Raw genomic sequence first — 14,290 nt, 5'->3', positions numbered from 1 at the left:
CCCTTAAGGCCTCCTCGTAGTCAATACCGGTCCCCTTGGCAACTAGCCTGGCCTTAAACCTGTCAACTGATCTATCTGATTTTAATTTTATCTTGTAAACCAATTTGCAACCAACAACATGTTTATCTGAAGGAGGAGGTACCAATTCCCATGTCTTGTTTTTGTGCATGGCATTCACTTCTTCAGACATGGCTGACATCCATTGATTCTCCATTGCAGCTTCTTCAAAGCGGGTAGGCTCAATATCTTGAGAACATTCTGAAACATAAGCAAGATGTTCGACTGGAAAAGCATCATACGAAACAAACTTCTCACTCAATAGGATGTCGAACACTAGAGCGAGACCTGGGCAAGAGATGGGAGATACTGTAGTCACAATGATAATCAGACAAGCGAGCAGGGGGAACAGACACACGAGTGGACTTTTCGCGACGTATCTTATATGACGAAGGTGGCTCTGTCGCTAAGCAGGCCGGCAGAGAGGGCACCAAATGCCTAAACAAGACAAGAACCAACTATATGCTTAACACAAACTTTCCGGTCCTCCCTCTAGCACACGGGGATCGGCCCTACGCACCGGGGACGAAGCGTAGAGGTCACTTTAGCTTGTTGTACCGGAGTGGTTCATCGTCAAAAGAACAACAATGGGTTGTAGCATTTCCTTTGTCTAGGGGATGTAAAAGAGGGCTTTCTCGTCTAAAGGCAGGGGTGAGCTTTCTCACTATACAATGACCACTACGAACGAAGGACCAACGACGATGAAGGAGGAGAAGGAGGAGGAGTAGGAGCTAGCTTTAATTGAAGTAGGGGCGGAATCAAAGCAAAGAAATTCTGAGTTCATGCCACGACGATCTATATGGAAGGGCAGTTTTCTTGATGCATTCCTGTTGAGAATGAAGAAGAAGAGAGATCTTCTTTTGAACAGGAAAATTTGGTCACGTAGATCTTCTATTTCGCCGGAATTCGTTGATTGCTCCGTACGAATTTACAATGGAAAAACTCCTGTTCGTTGTAAGATCACTGAGGGAAAGGTTGGTCATAAATTTGGAGAGTTTTCTTTTACACGGAAACGAAGACCTTCGAGAACAAATATTGGACTGGGAAGAAAAAAGGGGAAAAAGTAAAGTCTAAGCGCATATGGCACGAAAAGGAAATCCGATTTCGGTAAGACTTGATCTGAATCGTAGTTCAGATTCAAGTCGGTTCAGTAAGGGCGACCGCGAAAGTCACCGAATGGGTCATAGTAGGGGTTGCAAACCGGACGGTACACAACTTGGTTTTGAAACCGTGTGCAAACGAAAGTCCTATCATTTCTGTCTCTATCTATACTACTCTTTTTTGTTTTTTTGGAATTTCGTACGAATTTGTCTTGCCCTTTATTCTATGTTCAAGGGTGTCTGCTCAATGCTACCCGACCTAGACCTAAATATGCCTCCCCCCTGCACCAGAAATCTTTATTCATCCCCAGGCGGAGGCTCCCAATGTACACCTTATGTCGGATGCGGAGCGGGAGGAGTTCCACCGCCAAATGAAAGAAATGGAAATCCGGCTGGAACAATTGCGGAAAGCCAACGAATACCTTCGGGGCAAGTTAAGAGAGGGGCAATTTAAACAATTTATGCAAGACATTGCTCGGGCTCAAGCACGGCCTGAATGGCGGAGCTGGCACCTTGACTTCTTTGACTAGGCTATAAAGACAAAGGGGAGTCAAAATGGTAAAAGAACTCCCCCCCGGACGTATGCCCTTTAGTCATTCATTGGGGCAGAACCGGGTAACCAAAGTCACGATCAGAATAATAACGGTAGTTCGCTGGGTAACTCCCAGAGGTGCTGGTTCAAATCCAGTTCGTGACATGGTCTATCAGACTCTCTTATCTATAAGACAATCTGATAGGAGAAAGAGAACTACTAGTCTCTGCTTGCTTCCCCAGTTCACTACCACCCCTCAAGCCAGTCACAGCTTTTCTTTTCCCTGGCTGGGGACATTCCACCAAGGAGGTTTTCCCCCCTTTCTCTCTATAGTGCTTCTGTGCTTGACTTCTCTCCCCATCACCTGAGTCTCTGGGTACTCTTGGCTATGATGCCGCACAGAATCTTGTTGAAGGCCTCGGCTAGGCCATTAGACTGTGGGTTCCAGGGAGTGGAGTACTCCCACTTGATCTTAAACTTCTAGACGAGTCTGTAGATGCTCTGGTTCCTGAAGTTTGGTCCATTATCCGACTTAATCCGCGCCGGGATTCCGAACCGGTGTATGATATTGTTACGGAAGAATCGAGCAGTGGCTTCTCCCGTGACTTCTCGCAAAGGGATCGCCTCCGCCCACTTGGAGAAGTAGTCTGTGGCAGCCAAGATGTATTGATAGCCGTTGGCTGTTGTTTCAAATGGTCCGACGACGTCTGTACCCCATTCTGCGAACGGCCACGAGGAAACTGTCGAATGTAGAGCCACGGGAGGTTTATGGTGTAGGTTGCCGTGTTCCTGACACTTGAGGCAAGAAGACGCGTACTTGATGCAGTCTTCCGTCATTGTTGGCCAGAAGTAACCTATGTGCTGGATCTTCATCCTCATCCTGGGACCCGACTGGTGTGCGCCGCATTCTCCCACATGCACTTCATACGGGACCTTCCGTGCTTCGGGCATAGATAAACACCGCAGATATTAGGTGTTCTTTACCCCGGGAGCTACGCGGTAAAGGGCGTCGTTTCCGTATGCGAAGGCCGCCATCCTTTTCTGGAATTGCAGGCGACTTTCCTTCGTGTCTGGGGGACGCCCGTGACGAAAGTAATCCAGGAAAGGCTTTCTCCACTCCAGTCTTCGGCTGGTTCCGCTTCGGTGAAGCAAACCTGAGTTTATTCCTCTTCCGGCTCCGCGGCCAGGTCAAGGGTGCTAGGAAGTAGTCTCCGATCCTTGATACTGATGTTGAGCTCACCTGCCGGGGGTAAGGTGAGGGCCGTGGCTAGCTTAGCTAACGCGTCGGCGTGCTTCTTCATTCCCCGGGTAACATGGCTGAGCTGTATGTTGTAGAACTTTTTCGTCAACTTGGTTGCCAGTTCGTGGTAAGCTTGTAACTCTGGCTTACGGACCTCGTAAATGCCGTTCATCTGTCGGATCACGAGCTGCGAGTCGCCGAAAACCTTTAAGACAGAGATGCCCATGTCCAACGCCATCTCCAGCCCGGTCATCAAGGCTTCGTACTCTGCCTGATTATTGGAGCATTCCTTGAGGAAAGAGCATGACTGATATATGATGCCCTTCTGTGGGGTGACGAAGACAACTCCGACTCCCGACCGGTTGTACGTTTGGCCGTTGGAGGTCTCGGTCCTTCACTTCAAGCCAGTAAATAGGTCCTGTCCTGATATTGAGTCAAGCCCTACAGTTTCATCCTATGAGTCGGCATCTGTCCCACTAAGACCTGGTCTTCAATCCCTTTCCTTTTCTCCTGTAAATGAATCTCCTGCGACAGGTTCTAACTAGAGAGAGGAATGCCAGAGTGAACCGGGAAAAGAAAAGAAGTCACATAGATAAGACAGTCTTCTTCCTTGGATATTCTTTCGCCGGACTGGTAGACTTCTCCTCTTTGCTTTATATAGAAGATATTCGATTGGAAGAGAAGCTCTGCACAAGGAGAGAAAGCAGTTGAAACTAGAAAGAATCTTAGCAGGAATGGTATCCGGGCACAGTCCCCACAGGCAATCCCCTTTCTTAAAGTTCCCGAGGTTTAAGATTTATGGCAGGCACAGAGTCAGATTCAGATGCGAACATGAATTCGACTGACAGGCAACAGTCCCTCAATCAAGGCTTTCCTCACTTTAGCAAGGAATCCTGGACATCATTCATTATATGCTCCTAAGCTCCTACACACTTTATTAAAGAGCTCCTTGGCTTGGCCTAATTCATGCAAAAAATAAATCATTCCCTCCGCTGAAAGATAGAGATCTAAATTTACTCTATTTGGGCGTACTCTTTGTCTTATACCAAAGCTCGGCACCTCTATAAGGGGAAGGTGTATTCTATAGTCGAAAGCAAAGGCTAAGTCGGGATACGAAGGAGTTTTATTCTATGATCAAGTAACTGAAAGCAGCTTTTCCAGAGGAAGGTGAAGGTACTGAAAGTCTTGATTGTTAGAGAAAGGAGCGAAGCATTTTGATCGTTTGAGCCTTACTCAAATAGGGGGGGAGTTACTGACAAAGAGTAAATGCAGAATGTGAAAACTACTGAATTGACAAGCGAAGGAGTGGGTGAAAGACTTGACTTCAGAAAAGGTTTTATCCGAGGAGGGCGTGCCTCTCATACAAGAGGTTTGGTTGGGTATTATGAGCAAAAATACGTATCGTACTAAACTCCTTCAATATGATCAACATTGGGAGCTTCTTCATCAGACTCCGATGAAGAAATGCCCAGAATGTCATTCCAAAAGACCCTAGTCTTTCTTCCTCCGAATCCGAAGAAGATGTCACTACATCGTCTCCCAAAAGCCCTAAACAATAGGTTTCATCAGATAATGATTCATCAAAAAAGTAAAGGAGTCGAAACCAGAAGACATCTTAACACGAATCTTTGAGCAAGTGGCTACAGACCAAGTCCCAAAAGATGCTTCCTCCGAGCTCAAAGACGCTCCCCCAGAGCTGTAAGATGGAGGGCAAGCCACTGTCGATGAACTAGTAGAAGTGAACCTGAATACAGATCAAGAACCCAGGCCAACCTACGCCTTTTCCTCACCGTTACTGCCTTCTCACTTGAGATTTCGTTTTCTGCTTTTTATCTATAGTTGTGTGTTGTTTAGATCACATTTGAATGGTGACAAAGCCTGACTTCGTGAAATGCGGCTTGAGCGTCCCACTGTTTTTTGAAAAAATATTATCAAACGGCGAAGCCTTGCTTTCAGGTCTCTCTTAACTTCCACACAAAAAAAGAAAGACGAATTGCGTATATATATGATCATGGTTTGCTATCTTCCCGAAAGATATCAAGCGGAAGAACAATTGGGCGGTCTGTCACCCTCCTGAGCGGTATGAAGCCCGTAGACAATGGCTTTAGAGAGATGCTTTGATTTAAGACAAGACAGTGGCTGGCAAAAAAACCTTTCTTCGAATTTCGTAGATAACTTTCTCGTACTTTCATTGATCTGAAAGCGATTAAGGAGGAGTTGAACCTCCGTAGCGTTGGAGCTAGAAAACCCGGGATTTTTTATGAGGCAACAAGAGCTGGAAGCAGAGAACCAACGGTTAACTAAGAGGCAGTGCGAACTGGAGGCAGAAAATCCGCCACTTTTTGCAGCCTTGCAGATGTATGAGGATCCGTCTTCAGGATCAGTAGGAACAGGCTATAGTTACTAATCTATTTAACGGTAGATAGTAACGACCGACCGGACCTCTTGATACGAATCTTTCTATTTCCTCTTAAGATCACTCTATCAATCCATTCCAGTCCCACCTTCATTCGTGTGCTTTCTCTCCCTCCCCCGAGGTTGAGGTACAATAATGGACTCCATGGGGATTACAACAACCCATATGTCTTCTATAATCGATATGCCTCAAACAAGGAATGCCAGCGGATGAAGGGAGGATGATTTCGGTGGCTGCAGACCTTCACGTCCGATGATCGAAGGAAATAGAGGGGGGAAATAGGGTATTATAGGGGGGGATGCATAGAACTGATATGCCCGTAGGGAGGTATGGCTTTTAAAGACTCTGGGAATCAACCTATTGATTGGACGGCGGGAATGGATAGCAGAAGATAGGGATTATCCGCCTCATCAACCAAATGATGGCTGGTGCAAGGCCAATCATCGGGAGCATTAACAACCCATATGAGGTGCGCGGACGTCGAAAGAGGAATGTCTCGACCGGTACCCCGCCCGCGGTATAAGTGATAAATATGGGGTGATGCAGGATCAAACAAGGACAGGAAGTCAAGCTCACCCGGGAGATAAGGCCGATAAACAACCCAAATTCCTGCCTCCAGTCCAGACGAGCAGAGGAATATATTTTATTCAAGGAGGGAAGTTCATTACTTATGCCCCAGGTACCACCTCCCAATTATCCGCCGAGTTCAAGCATAGCAGATTGAGGGAAGAAGATAGGTATGAATTAAGGCTCATCTTGAAGCGCTAAAACATAGAATGATGACATGTACTTCCGGTTTTTCTATCCATTAATTAGGGCTAAGTTTCGGTAAGCATTACTTTAGCAAGTAATCCGTTGCTTGTTCTCAGTCGGCGAAGCCTCGGACCTCACATCCGGAGTTCTTTCTATTTCATGCTTCCACCTTCCGGCCTACTACTTGGTTTCTCGTTCCTCGCCTTCCTAGCTTTCCTCGGTCTCGGTTTCCTCGACCTTTAACTTGAAACTGAATATCCTCTCCTTCGGTTAGCTATGTTAGAATGAGTTAAGGAAGCGCGTGCACGCGCGAGACTATTCTATTCTACGGACTTGATTGCAGTGTACTCTTTATAATAAAAGATAGAGAAAAGAAGAAAGAGAAACCCTACTTATCATCAAGTCGTAATTAAGAGCCTGCTGGCTATTTGACTCCAAAGCTTGAAAGAGCTTGACGGATATCTTTCTTTTTTTCCGTGAAAAGACAAGCAAAGACAAGCGCAGCAGAAAGCTTTATGAGAAAACTCCTTTCTTTTTAAGCTCGCCCCTCTCCAAGCCTATTCCTACATGTTCCATTAGAGACGAAATAGCGCCCCTCTCTGATATAGCCTTTACCCCTCCTGATCAATATCCCTACTTTCCATTATGCCAACCTACTCTTTATTTTGCAGCCCCTTCAAAAGAGCCAGTGATTAACTGAATTCATCGCTAGTACCATTTCGATTATTAAAGTTCTCATCGACTTAAAAGCACATCTGGCCACTTTCCGTTTCCGATCGCGGAGTCGAAGCTGACAGGCGACGATTGAGAAGAGCAACTGATATACCGCCCTAAACACAAGCTTCGAAGATAAAGAGTCTCTCTATATATAGAGACCACCACCTGTACTATACCAAGGTAAATAAATAAGACTCCCAGAGCCTTCAAGAGAGCTTGAAGAGGACTACCATCATGCCGATAGGCCGAATAATCAGTCTACCTACGCTACAGGTGCTCCTAATACATAACATAATAGAAAGCGGTCAATTCCGGAACATTGTCACTACGACTTGACCTGCGCGTCTGCCTTCCTTTCGGGCACTCTTTCTCAAGATCCTTTCTGCTCTATCTAATCAGCCTTCGATCATGCGTGAGTTGACAAATAGTTGATCTATAATTTCAAGAAATATGGAACGAAAGGGGAACTCCTTGCAAGACGAGAAGCATGCATAGAATAGATGGAACCAGAGAACGGCGGTGTGCTGCAAGGCAAAAAGTCAATCTCTTGTCGATCTCGTTACGTTCAACAGCCAGTCGATCTTGTACTAAGGTACCACTTCACACCAACTGAATCTCGCATTCAGTAATCAGTCGAAGGAAGTCAAACGCCGTTTTTCTTTCTATTTACTTAGTGCCTTACCGAACACTGCTCAACTGTCTCAACGATTCCCTTAGACCGCCCAATGGGGTTGCTTTCTTCCAGTGAATAAGAGCGGGATCCATCCCTGTACTCAATACTCAATGATTGATTTCGTGCCACGCAATGGCCGATAGACTTGGTAAACCCTACTTTCTTCCAGAATGACAGATTTTTAGGTCCTAGCTATAAGGAATAAGTAACGATGGACTCACGGCCTTTATTTAGCCAGAGTAGATTGAGAGCGCTTCAAGCAAGGAGGAGTTACCAAAGAAAAACAATACGCCCTTTCTATTCTATAGTAGGGAGCTAAGAAGCCAGTTTCAGACAAGACAGAGAAGGCCTTTTGAGTTTATTCCTTTAGTTCAAGAAGAGGTACAAGGTTATTTCGCGTAATCGGATATAGGCTTATGACTTCAAGTTCAGCAGCCCTCTTCCCAGTCCTCTGCAGCAAAGAGTTGCACTTTGGCGTCAACAAGACGGGGAAGAAAAGTGCAAGGCTAGCTTCTCTTCTTACTCTATTAAGGTGAGGAACCTCCCGCTAAAGTAGTCACTACCGGATCCCCTACTATCGACGAGTTCCAATTCCAAGATCCGCTCTCTTATCGTCTCTGAAAGCATGCTACTGCTTGGCTACGACTTCCTTTACTGGCTTGGCTTAGCAACAAATTATTTTTCTCCTTCAATCCAACGAATCTCTTTTTATTTATATAATATAAGAAATTACTTACTTTACTATGAGTAATAAAGGCTAAAGCCACTACTCCTTATGTCCCCGTCTTCGTAATTGATTGGAACAGCGAGGGGAATTTGCTAACGGTGCTCCCTCTGCTGCATCGCGGAGAGATAGGAAAGGCGAGACGAATAAAGGTCCTGGTGCACCGGTTGTAGACCGAATATCTTCCGTTTTGGAGCCGGAAGCCCGTTCCCGAAAGCCATTCCCGGTGTCAGTCCTTACAGCGTACGTACCAGAATCCGTCTGCCCTTCCGAGAGCAGTAGTACCACAATCAGCTTTCCCTTGCAGCCTGCCGGTTTTGATATATTGCTTTTGGCGTTTCGGTTTGAGAGCTTTGGTCGGTGTGAGGGAAGAGGTTTCGCCAGTTAGGGAAGCAAGCTTTGAGTTGGTAGTTTCAGAATCCGCGCCTCTTTCGGTCGGTGGTGTACCATTTTTATCCATCGCTCTAGCCAGTCCAGAACAACCTTGTACTATAGGAGAGGAAGACCTTCTTTCTGCGCGACTGATCTTAATTAAGTTAAGGACCCGCGTACACTTAATAGTAACTTCTTACGGCTAGAGACAAATAGGTGCCAACCAGTTTCCTTCGTATTGCTTCGATAGTTTCATCTTAGTTTCGATATCTGTCAGCTAGGCAAGAAGTAGCAGTAGTAAGGAAAAGAGCAGCAGAGGTAGTAGTTGTTATAGCTAAAGCGCTTTCCTGTTGTATAGCTGTGTTAGCACTTTCCTCTAGTAGCAGTACTGATGCTTAACTCTAGTGGCAGTAGTCGCTTTAGTGATATAGCTCTAGCGCACTTTAGTATCCGACTCAAGTAGGAGTAGTCGCTTTTTCCAGTAGTAGTAGAGAGAGTAGCTTTAGAGGTATTGTGAACTTTGCTAGTACTCTTTTGTCCGAGAAACCTATTTATATAGACGCATAGGTAAGGTAGCTTTATTGGGTAGTAAGGTCGTTTCTCAAAGTGCCAAAGAAGAGCTTTTGGACCGCTTTTTCCTGAGTCATAATCAGAAAAGCATAGGCGGCAGAATAGCAGTCTCACCTGTACGTAGTAGTATCGCCTGGACTTTGATTCTTATTATTCCTCCCGGATATCAAAACCCTTTAAGAGTTGCGTAGTTCCCTCTACGCTGCACAGCATTGAGAGTGATTGCTATCATCATGTAAGCTACTATCATAGCCAGTGCTGTGCCCTTGCTTGTGTTGAAGCTTGCTCCACTGCATATCCCCCCTCTTCTTGCTGTTGGAATTGGTTTATTATTTGAGTATGAATAGCATCGTCCGTGCACATACAGACGAACCCTGAATTTTGTGCTTCGCAAGCGCCGTTTAGTGTATCGTTGTGCTAAGCCCTTCAATGTATAAGCTATGAACTAAGTAAGCTTTGAAGCCGTAGCTTGCCCCGCTTTCGGTAAGCATGTGAGTTGACTGCCTTGACAGTCTCAGTTCTTCCAGAAATGAACAGGCTAATTCAATCTAAATCATCCAGACTCGCTAGCCTACCCTACCAGTGGCATTTTCGGCTCATCTACCGTACTTGGAGCTGTAGCCTCTCCTGCCGGCAGATTGAGAAGAGCTATCAGACTTATGTGCAGGTCAGTTGCGGGAACTGTGTTTTATTGGAAAGATCTTGTGACTCTCAAATAAAGAAGGATTGTCTGGCAAAGCAATCCCAAAGTAGGGTTAAGCCGCGAGCTAATACAACGCGTTTTAAGCCTTTCTAGAAGCCCGCATTCTAAGGAACGAATCCCTGCCGAATCTGTTCTTTCAAGGATCAGAGTTCCTATCTGTTCTTTGCAATTCTTGCCTTCGGTAGGCGAGTCAGCTGCAGAGTCAAGTCCTGCTTCAGAGAGAAAGCCTTGGGATAGGACCTTATCAAACAAGACAATCAAGCCCAGCTGCTAACCGCATTCTCTCCCGATCATAAGAGAAGAAAGGCTTGCCAGCTCTATCAAAGGCGTATCCACGAAGACCACAATCATCGTCTGCTCGCCGGAAAGAAAGGAATAAAAGAAGAGCCCGGCCAAAAGCTTTATAGGCCAATCCTCAAAAAGAATCATCTTATTGGACAAAGGGTAATTTGCTTAACCCATCCGTCTTAAGCGCGCAACAAGCAATCTCGCTCGCTCCTGTAGGTGGGAAGGGCCTAGCCTCAAGTGGGGCTGGAGAGCAGCTGCCCTGCCTTTCTCTAGTTGGTAATTTTAATATACCAAGGGTAAGGGGGCAAATAGGTTTTCAAATGAAAGTGGTGCTAGTGAGATGTATCTATCTGTACGAGATGCTACCTATGCCTTAGCCTCTGTGAACTATGCTGAAACTAGATGTGCTTCTGGTGCTTTCGTTCCCTTCTTCTCTTTTCTATCTTTTCTTCCAACAAGCTAGTAGGCTGCTCAGCCAGCAATCTCGGTTGCTTTTTGTGACTCATTTCATTCGAAGTCCCCATCTTTGGTGGGCTTCCGGATGGACCATTCCTTCTTTCCATTTCCGATTCCAGCCTAGAAGTTCTTGAATCAACCTTAATTGAAAATGGAACAATCATTCACTAGCAGCATGATCCCTACTTTAACTGCTTCCTCTCCCAGACTCGATCTTAGTCGAAATCTATTGACCTTTTCTTCTTTGAATTCTACCCTTCTCTTTCGAATTTATGGTTCTCATTCGATCTCTCAAGTGGGAAAGCCTTCTTCTCTAAGACTGCTTTCTCATTCCTACTCTTCTACCCCTAGTCTCAATTCTCAAGAAGTGAGCGAGACGGCAAGTCTGCCTTGTCCAGAACGGAAAGCAAGCAAGAAAGCTAGCCATCTTCGACCTCATCTTCTGGCCACACTTCCTCGGGCCGATTTACGACCTGAAGTCACTCGAGAAGTAGTGGTGATCTTCTATGTCCTATCTTTCGGTTCACAATATCCTTATTCCGACCTGTTTAGGAAAGGCAAGAGCATCTCCGCTAGCCAGCTAAGCTAGCCTGGTCATTCAAAGCTATCTTCTAAACCGACTGCGCACTCTATTCCATCCCTCGGCCACTCTTCTTTCCTTCCTCGCTTAAGGTCTCAAAGGGTAATGTATGAGAAGCTAGCGTCTCGCTTCAAATAGGAGCTAACCAAGCGTAGGCCTTATTCTAGTATCGCATCAAGGGAACTCCCATGGGAAAAAGACCTTCACTCTCGTATAGGGGTGGTGAAGCTGGCAGACCGCCCTCGCCCTTGTGACATCAATCACTCAAGCCAAGTGCCGGCATAGGCGGACACGGAAAGTGAACTACGCTAACGGTCACCGGTGGGAACCCTTATGAGAGACGGGGCCCGTAGTGGGGTAGTTTAAGGATAGGAATTCCACTGAAGTTAGGGATTCGCAGTAGAGCTGCTATCAGGAAGAAGTCTACTAAGGCTTGTGGGCATATCGGAGATCTGGTCAGGAAAATGGGGCAATTTAAGGCCCGTGGGGTCTCGATCGGCAAAGCACGGATAAAAGAGCTTCAAGGACTGAAAAAGGCGCTTACAGTGGGGTGAGAAAGAAAGAAGTTCCCCAATCTGTATCCGAAATAAAGCCTTCTCTGCTATCTCGAAATTGCGTATTCAATGATGAGATCGGCGATGTTTTGCAGTTTCCCTCGACTTATTTTTAGGGTAGAGAGAAGGGGAAAACAGCGCATCAATTCAACTTGTTGAGATTGGGTTGGTGTTCAGTCTACCGAATTTATTAGTACAAGATCGAAAGCTTTGCATTCCAAGTGAGATGCCCAAGAGAAAAGGAAGGAGGGGAAGAATCGACGAGGAATCTATAACATAAAATAGTGAATGAAAAAGCGTGACGAGAATTCTCAACTCGAGATGTTAGAGGGTGCAAAATCAATGGGTGCCGGAGCTGCTACAATTGCTTCAGCGGGAGCTGCTGTCGGTATTGGAAATGTTTTCAGTTCTTTGATTCATTAATGATAATGATTGCATTTTTGATCGAATTCGTATTCCAGTGGACTTTTGGGACTAGGTGGGGCCCTCTTGTTCCTTAGGGAATGGAGAGGGGCAAGGGGAAAGGGTGGGTGGCCCCTTGCGCTTTTGGATGGCATTTCTGATCTTATTCGTATTTCGGCGAACTCGTTCACATTTCCTTAATTTGCTTGTCCAGTAGGAGAAGCCCAGCAAAGCAGGATCATAGGCGATCATTACACCCGTACATAACGAATTTATGTAGGCAGAACTGTGTATAACTTTATCCCTTAACAAAGGGTACATAGGCAGCCTGGCTTAGTTTTCAGTCTGTCCAGGTTCAGTTATTTAGTTCAGTTTGATTTCTTCCCCTCAGTCTTGCACTGATCATACTTTCGTAACAAGGTAGCCGTAGGAAAGGGGAACGCTGGATTGAATCTTTCGCGATGGAATATGCCATTCAACGTTAGAAGAAAAGATGGAACCAGATGCATTCTTAAGAGAAAGTGCTTTGCCTTACCTATGATACAAGAAAGAATGGACTTACATCACCTTTTCCCTTGTACCCCCACTTCAGGCTGTGATTGAGAGTGACTTTTCGATGTCGATTCTTGCAAGCAAGCACTCGGCTTAAAGCCCTTCCCCTCCCGCGGCCATTAGACCGAAGGGAGGCAGGGCGATTCCATTCCCGAAGACTTGCTTGCATGCTTGGGTATCGTAGACAACTCGATTCGTTGGAGCAGCTAAAGACCTACCTTGAAATGCTCCACCTATTCCCCTCTCCCAGCTGCCCCCAGGGCTTTAGCCCATTCTTCCCAGTAGGTGCAGAAGCAGGAAAAGAAGCGGAATTAGCATTGATCCGAGCAGAGGCAGTTGAGTCTTTAGAAAAGGATGCTCCGGCATGAAGAAACGCCTTATGGAAGGAAGTCCCGGAAGGAAGGAAGCTGGCACTTGGAAAGAAACAAGTCGTATCCGGAACGAACAGATGCTTGCTCACTCAAAGGATATTACCCGGCACGCACCACAATTGGAAGCATTGAACCTCTAGGAACCACTCCTTCAAAAGCTAACAACGAACTGAGATAAAGGGGAGTGCTGCCCAGATAGATTCATTGATTCGGATCTACGAGATTACTTCCATTCCAAAGGAGAGTGTCTAAAGTCCCAAGACCGGTTAGCCAAAGACCCTGGTTCTCATCGTTGATTTGGATGTTTTGCCAATGGAGGGTGGGAAGTAGATAGACACAGGTGCCGTTGATCGGAATGATGGCTGAACTGAACTCGTGCTAAAACTGTGGTCCATCAGATCAAGATTGCAAGAAAAGGATCAGTCGAGTAGATTTGTTTGGTTCTTTCCGAGCTTCAATGCTTTTGCTTAACAAGCAGTCAGTCGAGAAAGACATCAAGAAATGAAGATAGACGAGTGGATTCCCCTTCCTTTCAAGGTTTCATTCTTCCGCCCACCCCCAACCCATAAAGGCATAGCTCGCCCCATCTCACCCAGCCAGCTGGAAGGAATGAAGGAATCAACTAGGTCCCATGGGCCATACATTATCAATGAAGCTAACTCCGCCTGTTCTGCTTGCTAGATCCTGGACTGAAGTCCTATCAATGGCAGCTCGACCGACTGCTCTGTCCGATCGATTGGATGCACGTAACTTCCTTCCTTCTGGGTGGATGGTATATCGTAAATAAAGGGCAAGGGGGTGGGTGCGTGACCGGCTGCTATCTGGCCATTCTCCGCTATTTATCCTCTCCTAGCAGGAACACACGTTCTATCGGATATCGCTATTAATCAAAGGCAGTCGGAAAGAAACAAACAATTGAATGTTGGGCCCTTGCTCCTCTCCTGGCAAAGAATGAATGCTTGAGATAGGAAGTAGGAGATATCGCTCAAAGCTGCTTCTGCCGGCACATCCCTCCTTTATTGATTTTTTTCTTTCTGTAGGGGATGGGCTACCCGAGCAATGCAGCTTCTAATGCACTTGTCCCCTTCCTTCCCGCCTCGCTTCCGTTCCAATACTTTCATCGACCATGGATTCAAGCGAGCTACCCCACATAGCAGGTAACCCTATCCCAACCCTTCTGACTGAGGCGAACCCACATCAAAGTGACAGAATTCACGCCACCTCGATATG

The 14,290-nt window shown here is 46.1% G+C and overlaps 1 protein-coding gene across 1 annotated transcript; it reads left to right on the top strand.

Moving 5' to 3' along the window:
* The first annotated feature begins 839 nt into the window (after positions 1-839).
* On the top strand, positions 840-1,124 carry rps16 (ribosomal protein S16). Its single transcript has one exon. The coding sequence runs from the start codon at positions 840-842 to the stop codon at positions 1,122-1,124; it is 285 nt and encodes a 94-aa protein (YP_009676255.1).
* Positions 1,125-14,290: the final 13,166 nt, after the last annotated feature.

The sequence above is a fragment of the mitochondrial genome of Camellia sinensis (genome assembly GCF_055761805.1).
Source record: "Camellia sinensis mitochondrion, complete genome".
Lineage (NCBI taxonomy): Eukaryota > Viridiplantae > Streptophyta > Magnoliopsida > Ericales > Theaceae > Camellia > Camellia sinensis.
The sequence above is the reverse complement of the archived record's forward strand: the minus strand, read 5'-3'. Positions and strand labels throughout refer to the sequence as shown.